At 37.9% G+C, this 25,822-nt stretch overlaps 1 protein-coding gene across 3 annotated transcripts in view; it reads left to right on the top strand.

Annotated features, from left to right (window-relative positions):
* Positions 1-25,822, top strand: part of FZD6 (frizzled class receptor 6) — a 38,752-nt gene that overhangs the window by 6,651 nt on the left and 6,279 nt on the right. For 2 of the 3 annotated variants that reach the window (XM_069466157.1, XM_069466156.1), the window contains 2 exons: positions 17,732-17,928; positions 24,103-25,120. In XM_069466157.1, the coding sequence (XP_069322258.1) occupies positions 17,732-17,928; positions 24,103-25,120 (1,215 nt within the window). The remainder of the gene's footprint in view (positions 1-17,731; positions 17,929-24,102; positions 25,121-25,822) is intronic. The other variant, XM_069466158.1, reaches the window with a different exon arrangement.

Below are 25,822 nucleotides of genomic sequence, written 5' to 3'. Positions count from 1 at the left end.
CATTTTGTTTTTGAAGTTTTTATTCTGTTTTCATAATAAAACACTGTGGCCTCAAGGAAAAAAAAATTTTCTAATGTGGCAGTCAGTGTGTTAAACATTTTCATTTTTCTGCTTTTAGAAGAGTTCAGTGGACCCCTTCCTGCTATCACCTTTCCTCCATATTCTCTGCCTTTTATCCCTCTTATACAAGGAAAGACAATGTTTAGTGTGATTAACCTCTTTGTTTTTCAGGGAAGACTACCTGAAAGTAAGATATTAATCATATAAAATGAAATACATACTGAAAAATGTTCAAAGTCAGTTGCATATATAATGGCTACAATTGTGCTTTACATGTAGAAACCTTCCTTTGTGATGTTATGTTGAGGTAGCAGAGAAAGTATCTTGACTGCTTCTGGATCTGCAGAATAAGGGCAGTTTTGTATTTGAACAGAAAGGATAATATTTCTCCTGGGAGGCTCTGCTGATAGGCACAAAGTTCCTATTCCATTCTTTGGTATTCCGCAGACTAGGACATTATTAGTTATGCTCTCAGAGGAGCCTGTCCACAAGGGGCATGGTTCTTTCAGACCATAGGAAGACTTGTGTTGTTATTATTTCCTTTCCTTGAAAATGTGGCATGTAGATAATGAAGCATTGTTATTTTAGTTTGTACATTTGTCATGTGTTCATTCATTAATGTTTGTCAAATGTGTACCTTTCCCAGAATTACAGTTTTTAAAGTTACAAGTTTTTTTTATTTTTAATTAGTATATACATAATAGTTATATATCTTTACAGAGTACATGTGATTTTTTTGATACAAGCATACTATGTAAATTAATCAAATCAGGGTGATTGGGGTATCCATCACCTCAGGCATTTATCATTTCTTTGTGTTAGGACTGCAGTTCCCAACCACCAGGCTGCAGACCGCCAGTTTCGTAGCTTGTTAAGAGCTGGCTGCACAGCAGGAGATCATCAGCTGGCAAGCAAGGGAAGTTACATCCGTATTTACAGCTGCTCCCCATCACTGCATAAGCTCTGCCTCCTGTTAGATCATCAGGGGCATTAGATTCTCATAGGAGTGCAAACTCTACGGTAAACTGTGCATGTGAAGGATCTAGGTTGCATGCTCCTTATGAGACTCTAATGCCTGATTATCTGAGGTGGTGATGCTAGTGTTGGGGAGTAGCTGCAAATACAGATTATCATTAGCAGAGAGGTTTGACTGCACAATAAATGTAATGTACTTAAATCACCCTGAAACCATCCCCCGGAAGTCCTGGCCCCGGTCTGTGGAAAAATTGTCTTCCGTGAAATCAGTCCCTGGTGCCAAAAAGGCTGGGGACTGCTGCCCTAACGTATTGTTGATTATAATCACTTTGTTGTGCTATGAAATAGTGTTCATTCTATCTATCTAACTATATTTTTATACCCATTAACCATTCTCACCTTGTCCCTCCCTCCCTGCTGCCTTTCCCAGCCTCTGATAACCATCATCCTACTCTCTGTCTCCATGAGATCAATTGTTTTTAATATTTTGCTCCCATGAATGAGTGAGGATATGCGAGACTTGTCTTTCTACGCATGGCTTCCTTCACTTAACATAATGTTCTCCAATTCTATCCCTGTTGTTGCAAATGCCAGGATTCCATTCTTTTTTGTGGCTTTATAATATATCATTGTGTACATGTACCACAATTTCTTTATGCATCCATTGATGGACACTTAGGCCGATTCCAAATCTTGGCTGTTGTGAGTAGTGCTGCAGTAAACATGGGAGTGCAGGTATCTTTTCCATATACTGATTACCCTCCTTTGGATATATATCCAGCAGTGGGATTGCTGGGTCATATGGTAGTTCTATTTTTAGTTTTTTGAGGAAACTCCATACTGTTCTCCATAGTGGTTGCACTAATTTACATTCCCACCAACAGTGTACAAGGGTTCCCCTTTTTCCACATCCTTGCCAGCATTCGTTATTGCCTGTCTTTTGGACAAAAGCCATTTTAACTGGGGTGAGATAATATCTTATAGTAGTTTGGATTTGCATTTCTCTGATGACTAATGATGTTGAGCATTTTTTCATATACCTGTTGGCCATTTGTGTGTCTTCTTTTGAGAAATATCTATTCAGATCCTTTGCCAATTTTTTAATCGGATTATTTGATTTTTTTCCTATTGAGTTGTTGGAGCTCCTTATATATTCTAGTTATTTAATCTTTTGTCAGATGGGTAGTTTGCAAATATTTTCTCCCATTCTACAAGTTGTCTCTTCACTTTGTTGATTGTTTCCTTTGCTGTGCAGAAGCTTTATAGCTTGATGTGATCCCATTTGTCCAAGTTTGCTTTGATTGCCTGTGCTCTGGGGGTATTACTGAAGAAATCCTTGCCAAGACCAATGCCCCGAAGCATTTCTCCAATGTTTTCTTTTAGTAGTTTCAGGTCTTAGTTTTAAGTCTTTAATCCATTTTGATTTGATTTTTGTATATGGCGAGAGATAACGGGTCTAGTTTCATTCTTCTGTATATATATGTCCAGTTTTCCCAGCACCCTTTATTGAAGAGGCTGTCCTTTGCCCACTGTGTGTTCTTGGCACCTTTGTTGAAGATAAGTTCACTACAGATGTGTGGATTTGTTTCTGGGTTCTCTATTCTGTTCCATTGGTCTGTGTGTCTGTTTTTATGCCAGTACCATGCTGTTTTGGTTAGTACAGCTCTGTAGTATAAACTGAGGTCAGGTAATGTGATTCCTCCAGTTTTGTTCTTTTTGCTCAGGCTATTCTGGGTCTTTTGTGGTTCCATATAAATTTTAGGATTATTTTTTCTATTTCTGTGAAGAGATTGCATTTAATCTGTAGATTGCTTTGGGTAGTATGGACATTTTAACAATATTGATTCTTCCAGTCCATGAGGATGGAATATCTTTCCATTTTTTGTGTCTTCTTTGATTTCTTTCATCAATGTTTTATAGTTTTCATTATGGAGATCTCTCACTTCTTTGGTTAAATTTATTCCTAGGTATTGTAGCTATTAAAAATGAGATTATTTTCTGTGTTTCTTTTTTAGATTGTTTACTGTTGATATATAGAAATGCTACTCATTTTGGTATGTTGATTTTGTATCCTGTAAGTTTACTGAATTTGTTTATCAGTTCTAATAGTTTTTTTGTGGAGTCTTTAGGTTAAAGTTATAAGTTTTAAATTAAAAGATTAATTAATTCTTTACTATACAGATCCTTTCTAGTATCAACCAGTTAATATGTACATTTGCATAATTTCCAAAGGAAAGCTTTTTTGGAGAAATAGTTTAAAATTTTTCATTCCTCCTGCCAAGACATAGTTTAAAAATAACAAGTTTTCCATGATGGAAATAATTCAAATTCCTGCTTTTTATTCTTCTCTTGTATTCTAGTCTTCACTTTACATTTTTTAAAGAAGGTGACTTGCCTGAGATTGATCACATTCATGAAAATAAGCAGTAAAATGTGCACCACTTTCTTATACAGTAGTCCAATGACAGTCTCAAAGAATTTACTCAAGACCCTTGTAACCACTTTGACAGTATTTGCTCTGCAAGGTGTAATTGAAAACATGTATGGAGCCCTTTAGCCTTTAGTCTTATTGTCCTAAGGTCCATCACTTTTTTTTTCCCAATCACTTTTTAGATTTCTTGACTTTCACTCAGGTTTCATCACCATCACTAGAAGTTGACTTTCTTTTTGGTGCCATTTTAAAGCAAGAAATAAAGCTTGTATCACTTCATGGGAGTTACTGTGTATGTTACTATGAGTAGAAAGCACAAATCCTGAGCTGAGAATCAGATGCTTGGCAATAGCTTGGTCTTGTTTACTGGTAAAGTGGCTTACTTCCCTGTACCAATGAGATTCTGATTGATGCTTCAGAAAAGTGACAAATGTTTATATATTCTGTATTTTCAGTACTAAGGGAAGCAAGGCACAACCAAGATATTGCTATAGGACCACTCTGCTTAGGCTTAGCTTTATATATTTATTTAAAAAAATCAAATACCTTTCTCTTTTGTTCTCTCTCAATTAAAATTCTAGCCCAGATGTTCTCTTCAGGATCTTACAGTGCCATCAGCCTCAGACCCATATCATGGTTCCTTTCATTATCATATCATTATAGCATGGGAGCTAGCTGGTCCTTTCCCTGTGTATCTTACTGAGACCAACTAGTGTTTGTTTATTCTACAGGTATTTGAGTACCTAAATAATTAGATATTTGAGGCACTATTCAGGTACAAAGCATACAATAATGAACCAAACAGAACTCTTTGCCCTCATGGAATTTATATTCTGGTGTAGAAATGTAAGACAACCCATCTGCTTTTGTCATTTTACTTTTAGTTCTAGTTTTTGGCAAAGGCTTGTTTTCTTAGATTACTTTTTTGCCCTTGTCTACTCATTTCCAAAAACACTTTTAGACCTATCTTATTATTTTGCTTTGTTCATTCCTCCATTTATCTTATATAGCTCTTTAATTCTTTTAACTCTGGAAAAAGAGCTTCCTTTTTCAGACTAATTTTCTTCTTTTTCTGTGTCCTTTCCACCTCATATAGAGTACCCAGACTGGTTAAGCAGAAAAGGAATTGATTAGAAGAGTATCAGGTAGCTCACAGAATCAACAGGTAGGCTAGAATTCAAGCTCAGGCTCTAAGAAAACAAGCTACAGCTAAGACGATGACACAGGAATGGTCTACATGGGAGTGTTGTGAGCAGGGAATTTCAGCAAGGACAAATCTTGGATGGAAGGGATCTGGGGTACTTAACCTGACACAAGATGGATGATCACTCTGGGACATGGTACCATATTGAGGGCTTAAGAATTGTTGCTGCTTCTGGCAAATTAACTACTCAGCAACAGCCAGATCAGCCTCAGGGAGGAGAGGTCGATGCTGTTGAATCTGGGCACTCCTCTCTGCCACCATGGCCCTTTTGTTTCTGAGCCTATTGAGCAAATACTGGTATAGCTAGAGAAAAGGCTGATTGACATCTACACAGTGGATTATTTAGTCCACATGTTTAAGAGCTTCCTCTGTACTGGGGCCTTTTGGTTGCATTCACATACATCAAAGGTATTTTCACATCATGGGCTCATTTTGGAGAAGTCCAGCCACCTACTCGTTTTTCAGACTCTCAATTGCCAGTTCTCCAGTCTTGCTTCTTATAGGTTCCTATCTGGTTATACCATTAACTATACCCCATGAATCAGTGTAACCTCAGACCATCTTTTCTATTGATAAACCTAGACAAGACATAGTGATTAAAGTTCTGCCTACTAGCGCCACCTCTGAGTGGAGTTATAATCCTATAGCACTTCACTCTTGGCTAAGACTAGCTCATGTAAACCGGGCTATAATTGTTTCCTCAGGCGTCATTTGGTCAGAGGGAACTCCCCATCAAGTCATAGGCGTGTTTTAAGGAATGGATAGTAATATGGCAGAGGTAGGCCTTCTAAGAGTGTGAGTAATATGCTCATGTCTTTAAGATCTGCTCAGGCAGCTTGAAGATGGAATGGTATTGGGTACACCTGACTTCATGAGTAGGTGAGTTTGATAACACTCAGTTCATGAGAGGTAATTTCGGTTGGTGATCTCTAGATGTTCCCTCCTTACCTCCAGTCTCTACCTAGAGCTAGTAGCAAACCCAAGGTGAAAGGTCCCTTTCATTTTTTTATGTAGGGTTAATCTCATTTGCATTTATGTTTTACTATGGCATCTAGGGTATAGGTATATGGCTTCATCAGCTTTACGTCCTCAATATGATGGAGCACTGTGATGCCTTGTGATGGTTAGGGTCTCTGACAGTGAAATTGAGGCACAGATCTGAAGAGCCGATGTTGGTGTAAGGCAATGGTTCTCACACTTTGGTGTGCACCAGAATCATCTGAAGGGCTTGATAAAACACAGATCACTGGCCTCACCCCAGAGTTCCTGAATCAGTAGGTCTGGGATGAGATAGAGAATTTTCATTTCTAACAAGTTCCTAAAGGATACCACTGCTGCTGATTCAGGAACCACTCTCTGAGAACCACTGCTTTAAGGCAAGTTGGTGAAGATACGCTTCTGCCTCTGCTGGGTAAAAGCAAATTGCTTTTGGAGAAAAAAGAATTGACCAGATTAGAGCTACATACCAGGTGCCAAGGCTATGCTGATTTGCTGCAGCAAAGAGACCACATCTTGAAAAGTACCTTAACCATTTGATGAAGGTTGCTTAAGACAATCTATTAAGAATACATCCAGGCCAGACACAGTGGCTAATGCCTGTAATCCTAGCACTCTGAAAGGCCAAGGTGGGAGGATTGTTTGAGGCCAGGAGTTCGAGACTAGCCTGAGCAAGAGCGAGACCCCATCTCTACAAAAAAAAAAAAAATAGAAAAAATTAGCCGAGCATAGTGGCAATCACCTGTAGTCCCAGCTACTGGGGAGGCTGAGGCAGGAGAATTGCTTGAGCCCAGGAGTTTGAGGTTGCAGGGAGCTGTGGTGATGCCACTGCACTCTAACCCAGACAACAGAGCGAGACTCTGTCTCAAAAAATAAACAAACAAAACCATATCCAGTTGCCCTGGAAAGTTAAAATGGTAAAGTGATAGGAATTACTACCCCGAATATGTTTTTGATGGTGTCACTGATCTCTGAAAATGCCCTTGATCTGCAGTAGTGCTTTAGATATTTTATCATTGTAGAGAAGGAAACCTCTAATGGTTTCTGTTTGGCCCCTCCTACCATAATAAGGTTTATCCAGGAAACCAATATTGTGATTGTGCTTTTGCTAAATACAGTTATTTTAGGTATATACACATAGACTTGGGAAATTACAGTGGGTTAGGTTTGGGGTCTCACTCATCAAAAGCCCATTTATCATCTAATGTCCAAAAAGCCCAATCTCTGAAGCTAGCACTGAATCCAGAATCTCTGAGAAATAACCCCATTTCAGTGTTCTTAGCCCCATCTAAAATTGTGTTATTTTCCCCTTAATCTAGAACCCTCAGAATCCAATATAAATTAAAGGTGTCGTGGAACTAATTTAAAAGCCTTTTTTCCAGATGTGATTTTTGACTTGACCTTCCCAGGGCATGCTGGGGTAGAACTCTAGTTGTAGGTTGAGACATTGAAGAATGGTGGGGATAGAGCATGAGGCTATTTATTTTCTTCTTAAAAAGTAAATCTCTGAGATGAGGAGGATCTGTCTTGAGGGCTGCTGGTTCAGAGCGCTGAGTATTCTGAACCTCATCACATATCCCCACTTCAGAGCTCTGGGTCCCACTGCTTCCTAATGACAGTATCACCAGGTCTCTTATATGAATGGAAGTGAATTAAACTGATATAATTTGGCAATTTACAGGATCAAACTTTGGGTTTCAACTTCTTGAGCCTTAAGTCCTTTTGGTCCTGTGTTTCACTCCACATCTTGAGTCAAGAATTGAGAGATGCCTGTTATTTCGTTTCTAAACCAAACAATGCTATTAGAAGCCCTCACCTCACCCCACAATCTTTGAATAACTCATGCTCTTCATACTATTTTTTGGTTGTCTGGCAGCAGCCATTTTATCTCTCCATACCTTTGCTGGATACATCTTCCTAAGATACACTTAGAATCTAAGTGATCACAAGGATAACTCCGCTGTTTTGCTGCTATATGCCATGGATTGCCAGATTTACATCTCCAAATACTAATAGGATATTCACTGCTTTTGGCCAGTAACCTAGTTCTAGAATTCCTCCCATGTTGCTTAGGTCACTTGCAACCCATTCTTTGTGTAATTTCTGTACTAGTCAGTCTTCTTGGTTATAAACAATAGAACCAACTCTGACTAAGCAGAAAATGTGTGGATATTGGACAGCTTGTAGAATCAATGGGGAGGCTAGAGAACCAGGTTCAGAATAGAGGGAGAAGGAAAGGGAACCAGGGAATAGCTAAGATCATGTCACAGGATCAGTATGTTACCAGAGCTGAAGTCATTGGACACTTCCTGAACTATTGTCAGTGGAAACTTAATTTGGCGCTACAAGGATTATAGATCCCACTGCAGCTGCCTCAAATATTCTGACTATATTTTCTTTTTCACAACCCTCTCCCCAAGAATCACATTGCCTGGAACATCCAAATGGCCAAGCTTAGATTAGCTGCCTATGTTTCTGTTGCCAGGTTGCATCCCTGCATCCCTCCTTAGCTTCTGTAGCATGTCACTTACTTTGGGATTCCCAAAAATAGGACTCCTGGGCAGACAAAAACAGTAAATATTCACTGCACAGCTCAATGTAAGACAGAGTTACCTACCAAGGAGAAAATTTCACTGTAGTAGCTACAGTTGTTTTGCAGTTTATCTCCAGATCTGCTACTCAAGTCTTTGTTACCCTCTTTATAAACTTTTGAGCCATAAGTGTCCTTAGAGATCATCCATAGTTCATTGCTCTCATTTTACTGATGGATACTGAGACTCAGAGGCAGAGGTGGCACAGGTAGCTAATTAGATAGAGTTAAACTATTAGAATTAAATAGTAGTTAAAATTTAGTTAGAATTAAAATGCTGGCATTATTTCCAGCAAAGGATTATATAAGATACTACATGTATTTTGGTTCCCATTATCCATGTATCTTAGAGTTTGGCTCAGGCTGTTTTTCAGAATAGAGGTGTGAATTGCCTTCTTAATTGTCCTCTTCTTCCAGTACTAATATACTGCTATTAATATTTCTAGGGGTTTTTGCCAGACACTGACCATTTCCTTAAAGAACCCTACTTTTTATTTCTCTGAGTGTCAAAATTATAATTAACTATTTTGAATATTATTGAATGGTGAATCTCAAAAGAATTATTGATACTTTGTTGTGGTTATTAGATGAGTTTTTTGGGAATGAAATTTGAAAAGGAGAAATTCATAATGAGATCATAAAGGCACTCGGTTACTAAGAGATTTGAAGAAAGTGTGTCGCTAAGGGGGAGGAAAGGGAACAGACTGAACAGACCAGGAAGTTTGAATATTTGCTTAATTCACGGATTTACACTTTAATTCGTGGGTTTAATTAACAGATTTGGCACTTACTGCACTTAATATTAGTTTAACAATGTGATGGGATTTAGAACATAAAATTAAGGATATAAGAAATATCACAGTGGGTCAGGTTAGTAGTCTTTCCATCTCAAGGTTTGGTTTCTGGGAATGGTACTCAGGACATTTTGTAGAAGAACATTAAAGATTCCTATCAAAATTTTTATTTCGTAAGATGAAGGAAATATGCTCATCCTGTTTATGTTCTCAAATGATGGGTATTAGTTCATTAATAGGCTATCCATTATTATTATTTTTTTGGAGATGGGGTCTCACTATGTTGCCCAAGCTGATGTCAAACTCCTGGTCTCGGCTTCCCAAAGTACTGGGATTATAGGCATGAGCCACCACGCTTGGCTGACTACCCATTATTTAAATTGTTATTATTTGTTCTAAAATTACCTGTTTCAGGAGGTACATAACATCATTTGGAATTTGATAAACATAGCTTGAGGTTTTACAGTCTTTGATATGTGCCCTGTGAACATTTTTTTTTTCAAACTGAAGAGTTTCTTTCATGTAGAAGAGTCCCAGTACTCTTTTGATTTCTTTTCTTCCTTTTATCCGTGTCAGCATTTTTGCCTGTCTTAGTGCTTTGGGAAATGGTAATTTTCAGGGAGAATTGGATAGCAGCATGGTATAAAGGCTAATGAGGACATACTCTGGAGTCACAGGGACCCAAGTTCATATCCTAGTTCTGCTTCTTACTACTATTGCTTAATCTCTCAAAGCTTCAGTTACCTCATCTGTAAGGTAGAGATGAGAACAGGGTTATTGTAAAGGTCAATGGTATATGAAAGTATATGAAAAAGCACAGTGCCTAGCTTATGGTAAGTGCTGAATAAATCAAAGCTCTGATTTATTATCAGTAGCTATAATATTGGTAAAAGTAGCATTTGATCAAGAATAAGGACACCTAGATTCTAATCCAGGGCAGATTTTAGAATTTCAGTAACAATTTCTATAAGAAATTGGCTTCAGTTTTCTTGCTTGTGAGCTGAGGGTTTGAATCAGGTCAGTGGTTTTCAAACTGATCTCTGGAGGTGGTTGAGGTCATGGTAGTGAAAGGGAGCTATGCGAGGTATCTCAGCAGGGAGGGCTTCCTTTTCCACCAGAGAGGCCGTGCCTTTATTTATTTAGCATATCGAGCTTCTTTGTAACCTCCTATCTAAAGAAAATGTTGCTTGGCAAAATGTACACAGGTGAGTGAACAGGCACATACACTTTGAAAATAATTAACTTAAAGGTTCTTTCAGGTCCCTTCTGAATCTAAAATTCTTTAAGTCTATTAGGCTGTAACAGAACTTGGAAGTTGGTGGCCCATGCTGGATCTGACCTGAAGACGTTTGTCCTACACAGTGTTTTAAATGTATATATTAAAGTGTTACAATCCAAAATTTGGGAGATTTCACACAAAACTCTAGGTTCTCTTTTCTTGTGAAAAATTGATATACTTGACAATTCTTTGTCCACATTTGCAAATAATAGTCTGCTGGAGTTGAGTAGCAGCTGCTACTTACTTAACTACTGCCTATTGTCTTGAATTTACCTCTCTGGCCTCTGGAAGTATTTGAGTTTTCAACATTCAGTTTATCCTTTACACAGTACAGGAACATCAGCATTATTGGATTAAGCATCGTTGGCACTGTAGAAGAATTAAATGAGGGAAGTGACTTGTTGTGTTTGCCCTGTAAGAAAAGAAAATTGTTTTTATATAGCAAAAGTACATGTATTACTTTCATTTTGCCTGCCCTTGAACTGGATCATTCGTTCTTAAGTGCTGACCATCAGTTTATCATGGCTGTTGCAAAATGGCTTCTGAGTTAGAACTAAATATGGTGCATTTTAATTCTTTCCCTGAAAGGATCTGATTACCAGACATACAAAATATTTAGGAATATTTAGGTTTTTGGGGGCAAGTCAACAAAGAAGTAAATGCTACCAGTTGTCCATGGCTCCCCTTCTCTCACCTGAGTCTCAGAGGAGGATTCTCCCACTATATGGGCATTCTCCCTCTTAGGATAGAGGAAATTTTGAAAAGTACTATGCTGTTTGCTCTCCAACAAGTTCCTATTAGGTGGCAAAGGGTCAGGCATCATTCAAATAAGAGAGATGCAGTGTACCAACTGTGGCAGCCCTGTCTTTGCTCAGTCACATTGCCCCATCAGGACAGGATGAACTTTCCACTGGCCCAACATCCTCCAAAGGTACCATCTAATTGTTGGGTGTGGTTTCTGTATGTGCCTTTTAAATAGGGCTTATTAATTGCAGTGCTCTAATCAAATCTTATATTTACTTATTAATTTGTCTGCTTGACCTTTCATTTACTAAGAAAGATGTATTGATATTTCTCATTATTACTATGGAATCATACATTTCTCCTTGTAGTTTTGTTGCTTTTTGCTTTATGTATTTTAAGGTGATTTTGTGCAGTGTATACAGTGCTCAGCAATGCATTTTACAGTATGTTTGTTGCAATTTATCCAGAACCTGAATGTGTTGTGGCAGGAGCTATTTAGTTGGCCATACTGCTGAAAGAACTCCTCATTCCTTCTATCTTCCAGAAATTTCTGAAAGTTGATAGTTCATTCAGAGGAACTTCTCTTGGTTTTTTTTGTTTTTTTTTTTAATGCATCTATGGATTTTTTTTTTTTAATTTTTAAACCTTTTCTCTCATTTCAATGGCATCTGGAAAGGAAGGAGATGCTAATATATATAGTAGCAGTCCCCAGCCTTTTTGGCACCAGGGACCAATTTCATCGAGGGGGTGGGGGGAGACAGAGTTCAGGCGGTGAAGCCTGTGATGGGTAGCAGCTGTAAATACAGATGAAGCTTTGCTGGCCCACCGCTCACCTCCTGCTGTGTGCCACCCCTAAGACCCGCTTCCTAAGTTTCATGAAAGACAATTTTTCCACGGGTGGGGTAGGGGGTGAGGGTTGGGGGGTGCAGTGGCAGGGCTCTGCAGCCAGATCCCTAACAGGCCATGGACCGCAGCTATGTAGATTCAGCACACTCCTCTTGAATCAGAATTTCCTTCTCTTACACTACATGTTTTCTTTAGGTGATTTCAATCAGTTATTTCAATGACCATTCTTATAATGATGACTTTCTAATTCATCCTTAACCTAGGGTCTCTCACCTGCATAGCTCTGTTTATTTAACCTCCTAATAGTAGATATTCACACTCAGATGTTCCATGGGCTCTTCAGACTGACTGTCCATTAACTAGTGAATGGATAAACAGATACTACTCAGCAATTAAAAGGAACTAACTACTGATATGTGGAATAATGTGGATGAATCCCAAAATAATAATGTTGATTGAAAGAAGCCAGACAAAAAAAAACATATTATGTGATTCCACTTATATAAAATTATAGAAAATACTACTCTGTAGTGACAGAAAGCAGATCGATGGTTGCCAGGGGATGACAGGTTACTGAGGAGATGAAGAAGAGGATGGAAGAGAGGGAGGAATTACAAAGAGGCAAGAGGAAACTTTTGGTGGTGATGAATATTACCTTAATTGTGGTAATGATTTCAAAACTTATCAAAATGTACATTTTGTACATATTCAGTTTGGTGGATATCAGTCTTTCCTGAATAAAGCTGAGAGAAAAAAAGCCCTTAGTACTAAAAGGCTTTTAACAGAAACACAATAGGCCTTGCCCACCCTGCGTCCCCATCCCAGTCCTGCTCCTCAGAGGCAGCCACTTTGAACTCTTTTATGTGTTCTTCTGGTATGTATGTAAGCCATACTCTAATATGCTAATTCTGTCATTTATTGATTCATCAATTTGAACTTCAGGCAGTATCTGTTTAGTTTTTCCTGTTATCCTGGTAGTTGATCATTCATTTCTCTCACTCTGCCCCTTTTACTTCTCTTAACCTCCTAGTACAATTTTTAGTTAAATCAATAGTCAATGCTAGCATTGCTAGGATTATTAAATATTGTTCACTGCTGAGTGAAGTGGCGTACTTTGATTGTATTTATTTCTGTAATACCTTCCCCCCAACAGTTAGTGCAGTAATTGCATTTTCCTCATTTGCTTTGTTTTTTTATGTATGTGTAGCTTTTTTCAGATGTGCTAACAGACTTTTCAGACACCTAGCAGCAATTTTCCCAGATGATCAAAGTATCATATAATCCGTAAATTCCAATCCTCCACTTCCATCTCTTGGAGACCTTTCTCTTTCAGCCATTTGTCCTTCTGTCAAGTATGTTCTGATTGCTTTCTGGACTAGATTCTTAGTTGTCACGCTGAGGATTTCTCTTGCCATTCTCCAGTGTTGAATTAACTAATTCCAGGGTCCCATATCATTTCCCTTTCTGGCTTATTCATATATTCCTTCAATATGTTTCGGGAATACTGTATCTTCTAGTTGCTTCCTAAAAAGGGATGCTTGAAAGTTAAACTTTTTTATTCCATACAGGGCCCAAAATGTCATTATTTTACCCTCAATTAAATGCTGGGTATAGAATTCTAGGTTGAAAGTAATTTTCCTTCATTAGCCGGGTGTGGTGGTGGGTGCCTGTAGTCCTAGCTACTAGGGAGGCTGAGTCAGGAGGATGGCTTCCCGTGAGCCCAAGCAGTTCAAGTGTGCATTGAGCTATGATCATGTCACTGCACTTTTCCAGCCTGCGTGAAAGAAAGAGACTCTAAAAAATAAAATTAAAAACAAAAAGATTAATTGTTTAAAACCAAAAGAAATCTTCCTTCAGAATTTTATAGTTATTTCTTCATTGTCTTCTAACATCTGATATTATCACATATTCAGAATTTAGTATCTTTGCATATGTCCAGAGTTTTTCCCCCCTCTGGAAACATTTATGTTATCTTAACACTCTGAAATGTTTTATTGACATGACATGTCATTGTTCATTCATTGTTCTGGAGAGTCATTCATTTATTCTATAAATATTTATAGAGAAATCACTATGTAGCAGACACTGTTTTAGGCACTGGAGATATAATAGTGAACAAAATAGACAAAGTGTCTTCCCCTCATGGAATTTACATTCTAGTGGTAAAGGCAGAAATTAAATAAACTAATATATAATGAAATGTCAGATAGTGATAAGGGCTTAAAAGAAATATAAACCAGGGTAATGGGATAGAGAACGACGGATAATTTTTGGACAGGGTGGGCAGAGACTGCCTGTCTGAGGTGATAGTTGAATGGAGACACAAGTAAATGAGGACATAAGCCATGTGGCTGGCTGGGAGAAAAGCTGAGGGGAACAGCAAATGCAAAGATTCTGAGTCAGAAATATACGTGGAATGAGGAGAAGCAAAAGTCCCCTTTAGTGGCAATGGAGTGAAAAAGAGAAAGAGGGGTAGGAAATGAAATTGGAGACATAGTCCAGGACCAAGAAATTGAAGGCCTCCTAGAAGTTGGTAGAGACTTTGGAATTTATTTTATTGAAGTCTTTGAACAAGGATAAACTTACATTTTAAAGAATCACATTGGAGAGAGTATAGATTGATATGGAAAATTGATTGTAAGGTTAGCAAGAGTGGGAAATAGTAAGACCTGTTAGGAGATCATTTCAGTAGGCTAGGTGAGAGATACAATGGCTTAGACTGAGTGGTAATAGTGGGAAATGGTCAGATTTGGAATATATTTTGAAGGGAAAGCCAACAGGATTTGCTAATGGATTGGAAATGGGGTGGAAGAAGACAGGAGTAAAGAATGAATCTTTTTTTTTTAATTTCAGCATATTACCGGGGTACAAAAGTTTAGGTTACGTATATTGCCCTTGCCGCGCACCACCCCCCAGAGTCAGAGTTTCAAGCGTGTCCATCCCCTAGACGGTGCACATCGCACTCATTGTGTATGTATACACCCATCACTTCCTCCTCCACACCTGCCCAACACTGGATTAATGTTATGCCTAAATGTGCTCTTAGGTGATGATCAGTGAAACTAATTTGATGGTGAGTACATGTGGTGCTTATTTTTCCATTCTTGGGATACTTCACTTAGTAGAATGGGTTCCAGCTCTATCCAGGAAAATGTAAGAGGTGCTATATCACCATTGTTCCTTATAGCTGAGTAGTACTCCATGGTATACATATACCACATTTTATGAATCCACTCATGTATTGATGGGCACTTGGGTTGTTTCCACATCTTTGCAATTGTGAATTGTGCTGCTGTAAACATTCGGGTGCAGATGTCTTTGTTATAGAATGTCTTTTGTTCTTTTGGGTAAATGCCCAATAATGGGATTGCTGGATCAAATGGTAGGTCTACTTGTATCTGTTTAAGGTATCTCCATATTGCTTTCCACAGAGGTTGCGCTAGTTTGCAGTCCCACCAGCAGAGTGTTCCTGTCTCTCTGCATCCACGCCAACGTTTATTGTTTTGGGAGTTTTTGATAAAGGCCATTCTCACTGGAGTTAAGTGATATCTCATTGTGGTTTTGATTTGCATTTCCCTGATGATTAGAGATGTTGAGCATTTTTTCACATGTTTGTTGGCCATTCTTCTGTCTTCTTTTGAAAAATTTCTATTCATGTCCTTTGCCCACTTTTTGATGGGGTTGTTTGATTTTTTTCTTGCTGATTTTCCTGAGTTCTAAATAGATTCTAGTTATCAGCCCTTTGTCGGATGTGTAGCATGTGAAAATTTTTTTCCCCATTCTGTAGGTTGTCTGTCTGCTCTCGTGATAGTTTCTTTGGCTGTGCAGAAGCTTTTTAATTTAATCAGGTCCCATTTATTTATTTTTGTTGTTGCTGTGATTGCCTTTGGGGTCGTCTTCATAAATTCTTTGCCTAGGCCAATGTCTATAAGAGTTTTTCCCACATTTTCTTCTAGAATTCTAATAGTTTCACACCTTAGGTGTAAGTCTGTTATTCACCGTGATTTGATTTTTGTGAGAGGTGAAAGCTGTGGGTCCTGTTTCAGTCTTCTACATGTGGCTATCCAGTTTTCCCAGCACCATTTATTGAATAGGGATTCTTGTCCCCAGAGTATATTCTTTCCCGCTTTGTCAAAAATTAGGTGACTATATGAGGATGGTTCTATATTTGGATTTTCTGTTGTGTTCCACTGGTCTGTGTCCCTGTACTTGTGCCAGTACCAGGCTGTTTTAAGAACCACGGCCTTGTAGTATAGTTTGAGGTCTGGCAAATTAATACCTCCCATTTTGTTTTTGTTGCTTAAAACTGCTTTTGCTATACGGGGTCTTTTTTGATTCCATACAAAGTGTATAATTAATTATTTTCTCTACGTCTGTAAAGAATGATGTTGGTAATTTAATAGGGATTGCATTGAATCTGTAGATCACTTTGGGTAGTATAGACATTTTAACAATGTTGATTCTTCTGATCCACGAGCGTGGTATGGTTTTCCACCTGTTTACGTGCTCTGCAATTTCCTTCCTCAGTGTTTCATAGTTCTCCCTATATAGGTCTTTTATTTCCTTAAATATATTTCTAGGTACTTTATTTTCTTTGTTGCTATTTTAAAAGGTATTGAGTCCTTAATTTGCCTCTCAGTTTGACTGTTATTGGTTGTGTGTATTGATTTTGTATCCTGAGGCTTTACTGAATTCATTTATCAATTCCAGAGGTCTCTTGGTTGAATACTTGGGGTTTTCTAGATACAATATCATATCATCAGCAAAGAGTGAGAGTTTGATCTCTTCTGTCCCTATTTGGACACCCTTGATTCTGCTCTCTTGCCTGATTGCTCTCGCAAGGACTTTCAGCACTATGTTGAATAGCAGTGGGGATAGTGGGCAACCTTGGCTGGTTCCAGTTCTAAGTGGGAATGCTTTCAATTTTTCCCCAAAGAATGAATCTTAAGATTCTTGTCCTGAGCGACTTGGTGAGGATGGCATCATTTACTGAGACAGGGAAGACTGAGGGAGTCTTTGGGGATAGGGATGCAGTGGAATTGAGTTGTGTTTTGGATACATTGGTTTGAGATGCCAGGAAGCAGATGTTCATTCAAGTCTAGGGGTCACTGGAGCATTGGGGTCGGACAAGTTTCCTCTGAACAGCGAACGTAGATAGAGAAGAGGTCTGGGGCCTGAGCTGTGGAGCATTTCAATATTTAGAATTGGGAAGTGGAAGAGCATCAGAAAAGGAATAGCCAGTGAAATAGATAGAAATCCAGGAGAATTCATGTCCTAGAAGACAAGTGAAAAAAATACCTCAAGATGAAGATAGGATCCACTGTGTCAGTTGTTTTGTTAAAAGTTGAGTAGAAGGAAGACTTAGAATATACCATCAGACATACTCTGCCTTAATATTGGGTAGAGTAATTCCTCCCACTTTATTCTTATTTCTCAAAATTGTTTTAGCTATTTTAGGGGGTGTACCTTTCCATGTAAATTTTAGAATAAGCTGTTTGTGTCTATAAAATGTGTTGCTGAGATATTAATAAACCTGTATATTACTAAACATAAAGAAAATATACCATCAGATGTGACTGTGGAGTTCATTGGTGATTGGTGACTCTGACAAGTTGTTTCACTGGAGTAATCCATGGCTTCTGGAAAAATGTATAATTGAATAAAATAATGGTATTCCACTGTGTATGAAGGGTTCATTAGTCCGATAGAGGGAGATTTAAAGATTCTTTTAGAGTGTAAAAGCATTAAGTGAATTAATTTTGTTCATTTGTTATTAAAATGTTTTCTAACCTTATCTGTTTTTTCTTAATAGCATTTTCTTCCTCTTGCAAATCTGGAATGTTCACCAAATGTTGAAACTTTCCTTTGCAAAGCTTTTGTACCAGCCTGCACAGAGCAAATTCATGTGGTTCAACCTTGTCGTAAATTTTGTGAGAAAGTATATTCTGATTGCAAGAAAATAATTGACACTTTTGGGATCCGATGGCCTGAGGAACTTGAATGTGACAGGTAAATTATGTTTCTCACAGAAAGCTATTCATGATACTTTAATATTGGCATTAGCTCTTCAGAATATTAGCAACAGGCTTTCATTTAATTCAGTAAATTTTTATTGTATACTTAATATGTGCTGGACATTGTGGTGGTAAATTATTGCAGACACAAAGGTGAGCAAAAAACAGACTTGGTTCTTGCTCTCAGGGAACTTGCAGTAAGGTGGGACAGATAAATACTCATCAAATAAATGCAAAATTACCACTGTGGTAGATACAACAAAGCGGAGGTATGGTGCCTTTGACCCAAACTGGGGAAAAGGGAAGGAAATGGCTATTGAGCTAAAGTATGAAGGGTAAGACAGAGATAATTAGGCAAGGAGAGGAGGGAAGAACATTTTGGGTAGTGGGAATAGCTTGTTCGGAGACCGTGTGACATGAGGGCACGTGGTATGTTCACGGAATTAAAAAGCCCGTGTGTGGGTGGGGGAGGGGATGGGTGTATACATACATAATGAGTGCGATGCGCACTGTCTAGGGGATGGACACGCTTGAAGCTCTGACTCGGGGGTTGGGGGGGCAAGGGCAATATATGTAACCTAAACTTTTTTACCCCCACAATATGCTGAAATAAGAATAAGAAAAAAAAAACCATGTGGCTGGAGTGATGAGAGTAAGAATGTGATGTAAGATAAGGAGAGAGCAGCAGCAGACCATTCAGGGCTCATCTTGCATGTTTTTATGCTAAAAGCAATGAGAAGGTCTTCAGGTATTTTAAGATAGGAATGGGTAGCATGATCCTGTCAGCTTCTGTGTGGAGCTTGGCGCTCGTGTCACAGTCTACTGAGGGTGGGGCGGGGCTCCTTGGCAGGTCCTTTTAGGAATCCAGGCTGCTTCCGTTGTGCAACTCTGACAGCCGTGTAGATGGGGGAGACAGATAGTAGAGAACCCACACCTTTTCTTGACTACCTCAAACTGGAAGTATCATACCTTTTCCATTTTCATTCCTGTTGGCAAGATATCAGTTATGTGGTCACAACTGAACTAAGAGAGAACATGGGAAATATGTGTCCAGAAGAGATGTGTGTCAAGTCAGAGAATGTTGTCAGGTGCTGCCAGTCGGAAAGAACATCTCATACTGTTTCAGTGGAGTGATGGAGACAAAGGACAGATTGCAGTTGGTAAAGGAGTTAAGTAGAAATTGAAGCAAGACACATAATGTTCTCAGGAAATTTGGCTACAAAAGAGGAAAGTGTACAAGTTTAATGGGAAAGAACTGAATACTTTTTAAACTCCTAGGAAAAAGGAAGAGGCAAGCATTCATGAGGTAGAAGAGAAATAATCAAAGGAAGTTTTCTGAGAAAGAGGTAGGATCCCAAGCACAGATAAAATGTTGGCTGTGGGTAGGAGGCTCTCCATAAGAGGATGGAATTGCTGTGGATGTAGGTGGGTTTGTGTGTTCAGTAACGGTTGTTGCAAGAATTTCTGTCTGATGGTTTCTGTTTCCTTTGTGAGGTAATAAGGTCTTCTGGTGAGAGTCTGGGAGCAAGGATGTAAGTTTGAGAGAAGTGGTAGTTATGGAGAGTGAGTAGACTGGAGAAGCTTCATAACATTTTAAGTAAATCAAGTGAGCCTGAATCTGTAGTGGATTTCATGTGACCTGTTGGGACCTTCTTCAGCAGTGGTGGGATGCTTAGGGCTAGGCAGAGAAAGCAGATCTTTGCATCTGTGTGTGGGGTTTTGTCCAATGGATTCAGTCCAAATATAAAGGAGCAGTAAAAAATGAAAGGTAATGACAAGAAGAGTGTTACTGAAACAATAGCCTATGAAAGTCTAACTGGATGAGGACTGAAATGAAGAAAGGAAAGGACTGGTATATGGAAATAAGCTGGAGGAGATTCCAGTGAGGTTTTAAAAAAAGGCATAGGCCGGGCACAGTGGCTCAGACCTATAATTCTAGCACTTTGGGAAGCCAAAGCACGAGGTTCCCTTGAGCCCAGGAGTTTGAGACCAGCCTGGGCAACATAACAAGACCCTGTCTCAAAAAAAAAAAAAAAAAATAGATATGGTGGAGCATGCCTGTAGTCTCAGCTACTCAGGAGGCAGATGCACAGGAATCGCTTGAGCTCAGGAGTTCATGATTACAGTGAGCTTTAATCAGGCCACTGCACTCCAGCCTGGAGCAAGACCCTGTCTCTTAAAAAAAAAAAAGCATAGTGAGAATGTTTTAATAAATGAGCTGCAAAGATAGGAGTTAGCAGACCAAGGGCAGAATGCTTGAGTTGATTTTTTTTTCTTTCTTTCTTTCTTTTTTTTTTTTTTAATGCCCAGGCTAGTCTCTAACTCCTGGTCTCAAGCAATCTTCCTGCCTCAGCCTCCCAATGTGCTGGGATTATAGGCATGAGACTCTGCACCCGGCCCTGAGTTGATTTTTGTACACTTACAGGTTGTGGCAGAGTTCCAGGTGTCCAAAGTATGTGGGAGAGATAGTCACTGGAGATGAGGTTAAGGAGCTGAGAAGCCAGAGTATCAATGGCTTGTCCTTGGCAAAGTCACCAAGGAAGATGACAGCAAAAACTGGGGCTCATTCAACAAATTTTTATTGCACTCCTACCATGTGCCAGGACTGTTCTAGGCACTAGAGCTATAACAGGCAAAAATTCCTGCTGTTGTGGATCTTATAACGGAGAGAGAGAGAAGATGAAATAAATTAGTTATATTTGTATTAGAAGATAATAAGACCTGTGGAGAAAATACTTGATCTTATGGGATTGCCTACTCAATTTCAGAGCAGAGGAGGTTATAACTCACAAAAATTTACACTGGCAACTATGCGGTAATTCTCAACTCTTCTGGAATTTTTGATCTTTGTAGTTTGATTTTTTTTGAGAAACTAATACTTTTTTATAATTAAACCAAATCAAGTTGATTTTGTTTGAGAATGCTCAATGCATTGAATTGGGGAGTAGAATCTATTATTTTAAATTATTTAAGCTGTATATTAAACTGAATCCCACTGATATAAAACAAACCCATAAACATCCCTTTGTAAAATGTTAATTGACTCAGTTGCACATAATAATTCTGGGCCAGGTGTGGTGGTGCATGTGTGTAGTCCCAGATAGTTGAGAGGCTGAGGAGGGAGGATTACTTGAGCCCGGATTTTGAGGTCAACCTAGGCAACATAGTGAGACCCCATCTTTAAAAAATAGTAATAATTCTGGTGTGTTCTATACCGGATAAATTTTCTTCATTTCTATAAATAAGACCTTCAGGCTCTTATGGTATCTTATTTACTTTGAAAACACACACAAAGTAGCAAACCCAAATTCTAGCTTTCAAAAGGTTTCTAGCATAATGAAAGGTTTAACATGTTTAGCTTTGTGGTAAAAGCGTGAAGGCAGCTTATATTATTTGAGAAATGGCAGTGTGGTTATGGTGTGGTTATGGCATACATTAAGGCAGCTCTTGGTTACCCAGGAAAATGACTTTGCCATTCCACTGCCTTTGCCTTGAAAGTAAAGTAAAAAGGTGCATTCATTCTTTGAGGCCTACAGGTTCCTCAGGTTGTCTCGGAGCACAGGCACACTTTTGTAGGTGAGGAGTTTTGTGGCAAACTGGGCTTGCTTTTCAGCTCTGGCTCCAGCTATCCTCTGGTAGCTTGCCAATAGATTAATCCCTCTTATAATGACCAGCTGCACTTCCCTTTCCTTTTCTCACTCTTCTTGTCCCACGGCAGTGCCTATCCAGCATGCCACCAGAGCATCTATGGAATCTTGCCGTCTTCTGTTATACTGTTTTTCTTTTACTCATTTTCCTGTCTTTATTATGATATTCCAACTTTTTCCCTTCAAAGGTATACCTGCCTTGCTTTCATGAAAGCATATTTTTACTTTTTTAATAATTAAGCCAAATTTATTTCATGTTTGAGAATGCTTGATACATTGAATTGGGAAGTAGAATCTTTTTAAAAATTATTTAAGCCCTATATTAAACTGTATCCCTATATTAAATTTGTATCCCTGTATAAAACTGATGTGATTGATCATCAGGCCCTTCCACACCTCACCCTCTCAACTATGACAGATTTTTACATTAATAAGTGCAGTTCAAAATGAAAATGATGCAAAAGTGCTTAACAGATGTTTTTATAACATGAAATATTCTGTGGTAAGGCCAAAATGCTGATTATACTTTTTACATATACCTTCAGACCAGTGTTAATGTAATATTTTGGCAAGGTGAATAGTCTTTATTGGATATAAAAATCTCAGGTGTAAGCTAGGTGCAGTGGCACATGCCTGTAGATCCAGCTACTCAGGAGGATGTCTTGAGTCCAGGAGTTTGAGACTAGCCCAAGTAACATAGGAAGACCCCCTTCTCCAAAGGGGAAAAGATAAGTCTCAGGCATATATTTATTTTCTCTTAAATATTTTTTCCATCTGGACCTTTCTGTAATAGTGAATAAACATGGTAAATACTGGTTTGCTTGATCATTTGCAATTACAGTACATATGGAGAAAATAGGATTTTAGGCACAATTGACTCATGAATTAATGTTATCAGTTCACTCACCTTTTGCACATTAGTCCCGATTAATTACTTTTCCCCCCTATTCTCTAGATAGTAGGGGGTTGTAATTTTAAATATTCTGCTGATACAGTGAGACCTCATACAGTAATGGGGAAAGGAAGCTAGCTAGCTTTTTGATTTTTTTATTTCTAGGCTGAAGAAACTATAGAACCTTTGTGGAATTCACATACTTCTGGTAGATGCATAATCATTTTTAGGAAGAATTGAGTGATATATAATAAATTGAGTGACATATAATAAAGATGCAGATGTTAATACCTACTTCCTACAATCCCTTTCTATAGAAACTTACACAAATAAGGAGGCATCCACAAGAATATTGATTGTAGATTATTTCTAATTTTAAATAGGAAAAAGTCTAAAAGTCCATCATAGAAGAATGTAAATTGTGATATACACTGGAATACTGCCATACAGTTGATAAAATGAATGCAGTTGACCCACATCTGTCAACATGGATAAATCTAAAAAACATAGTGTTGAGTTAAAAAATGGAAGTTACAGCATGATATATACAACATGGTGTCATTTATATAAAGTTCAAACATTATATAAAGTGAAACAATGATATGTAAGGTTATGATTAATAAAAACCATAGTAAAAATATTTTTTAAATGCTTGAGAATAAAAACTGAATTTGTAGTAATGAATACTTCTGAGGAGAGGAAGAGGAGTGAGACCAGAAAGGGGTTCCAACTCTATTTGTAATGCTCTATTGCTTTATTTTAAAATATATAGAGCAAAACTGACATAATACTATGTTTTAGTAATGCTGATAGATACATGATTTTATATATTTCATTTTATGGACATTTATTGTTCTCTGTTCTTATCTAAGGTATATTTAAAATGCTTTCTTAAAAACCTCCACTATTTTATAAACCATGTAGTTCCTCCAAAATAATACTGGCATATTCAAACTCAACTAAGTGATAAAGTTCTGCACAAGACAGAAATATATCTGTGTACCACTTAGGTCTATCCATAAATAAGGGAGGCAAACAGCCAAACCTAAACACAATGGTGATGTGAGTTCAGCTGGTCCTCAGCCTACCTCTTGTGTGGTATTGTTGCCCTTCTTTAAAAACTTGAACTCCACCCTATCAATCAAGAAGGATCTCATTTCAGTCATTGTAATTGCTATCACCTTAGTCATATGTTTTGATTTACTTTTCTTATGGGCATTAGAAAATAAAAGTTAATTTCTCCAAGACTTATATTTCTTGTACTATAAACAGACAAGCCAGCACTTTTTTGTCTGGAGACTGCCAATTAAGATAAATTCATTCTTAAATATTGAGTCTTAAAAGCAGAAACCATTTTGAAATTAATTGTTTTCCAAATAAGTGAATTTTCATGTTTACCTGTCTTGTATTTAACATATATTATTGTGTTGGGGCTCATTAACAGCCACAAGTTTTTAGTCAACTTCAAAAATTTCTACTCAACTCTAACCTGTAATCCATTTAGGTTTGTACGTCTTCCCATCAGGTATGAATGCATAAGGTAATATTTTATAGTTGGAAAGCATAGTATTAAAATAGCGAATCAATAAAAGTGTTGACTTCATATATTTAATTTTTATAATCTTTACAGATTACAAAACTGTGATGAGACTGTTCCTGTAACTTTTGATCCACACACAGAGTTTCTTGGTCCTCAAAAGGAAACAGAACAAGTCCAAAGAGACATTGGATTTTGGTGTCCAAGGCATCTAAAGACTTCTGGGGGACAAGGCTATAAGTTTCTGGGAATTGATCAGTGTGCACCTCCATGCCCCAACATGTATTTTAAAAGTGATGAGCTAGAGTTTGCAAAAAGTTTTATTGGAATAGTTTCAATATTTTGTCTTTGTGCAACTCTGTTCACATTCCTTACTTTTTTAATTGATGTTAAAAGATTCAGATACCCAGAGAGACCGATTATATATTACTCTGTCTGTTACAGCATCGTATCACTTATGTACTTTATTGGATTTTTGCTAGGCAATAGCACAGCCTGCAATAAGGCAGATGATAAGCTAGAACTTGGTGACACAGTTGTTCTAGGTTCTCAAAATAAGGCTTGCACTATTTTGTTTATGTTTTTGTATTTTTTTACAATGGCTGGCACCGTGTGGTGGGTGATTCTTACCATTACTTGGTTCTTAGCTGCAGGAAGAAAATGGAGTTGTGAAGCCATTGAACAAAAAGCAGTGTGGTTTCATGCTGTGGCATGGGGAATACCAGGCTTTCTGACTGTTATGCTTCTTGCTATGAACAAAGTTGAAGGAGACAACATTAGTGGAGTTTGCTTTGTTGGCCTTTATGACCTTGATGCTTCTCGCTACTTTGTACTCTTGCCACTGTGCCTTTGTGTGTTTGTTGGGCTGTCTCTTCTTTTAGCTGGCATTATTTCCTTAAATCACGTTCGACAAGTTATACAACATGATGGCCGGAACCAAGAAAAACTAAAGAAATTTATGATTCGAATTGGAGTCTTCAGTGGCCTGTATCTTGTGCCATTAGTGATACTTCTTGGATGTTACGTCTATGAGCAAGTGAACAGGATTACGTGGGAGATAACATGGGTCTCTGATCATTGTCGTCAATACCATATCCCATGTCCTTATCAGGTAAAAGCTATCATTTGGATTATGTCACTACTTTTAACATAGAAAATGTTCCCTAGAAATATACTTGCATTAGTCATAGATATAAAATTAGATTTCAGGTGAGAAAATCCAACAGACATAGGGAATGATTTCGTACACATCAGTTGAAACTGGCGTAAATGTCCTAAGAGTTCTTTCCTCAAGCTTTAGCTTCATTTACAATAGTAAAGTGCCTCCTTTATTCCTGTAAAAATTAAATTGAGTTGCAAAGGCAGATCAGTAGTAATGAAGAGCAGGGTCAGAAGAACAGGCCTTCTCATAGGGAGAAAAAGAGAAGTAATTTCTGCTGAACTGGAGATTGTTTTTAATTCTTTAGTTAGTAGGGAAAAAACCTTATTCGGGTATATTTAATTTGATCATATTATAACTTTTTGTATAAACTATACTTACAAAAACAATTTGATTTTTTGCTAAACTCATTCTGTAATTTCTTAACTGAAAGACTATTGAAACAAAATATGTTTTTTTTGTTTCTGACATTTATGATCAGTATAATGGTAGTGTTTTTAAGATTAAAAATGTAAACTTCTGAAAATATAAAATTTAAAGCATTTTAGTTGAAGTTTTTGTAATAGGAAGTTTGTTTTGTTTTAATAGATTTATATGTTATTTTGACCACGTATAGTATTAACTGTATGGAACGCGAGTGCTGCCATCAGTGTA

This window comes from Eulemur rufifrons, chromosome 3, assembly GCF_041146395.1.
Source record: "Eulemur rufifrons isolate Redbay chromosome 3, OSU_ERuf_1, whole genome shotgun sequence".
Taxonomy (NCBI): Eukaryota; Metazoa; Chordata; class Mammalia; order Primates; family Lemuridae; genus Eulemur; species Eulemur rufifrons.
The sequence above is the reverse complement of the archived record's forward strand: the minus strand, read 5'-3'. Positions and strand labels throughout refer to the sequence as shown.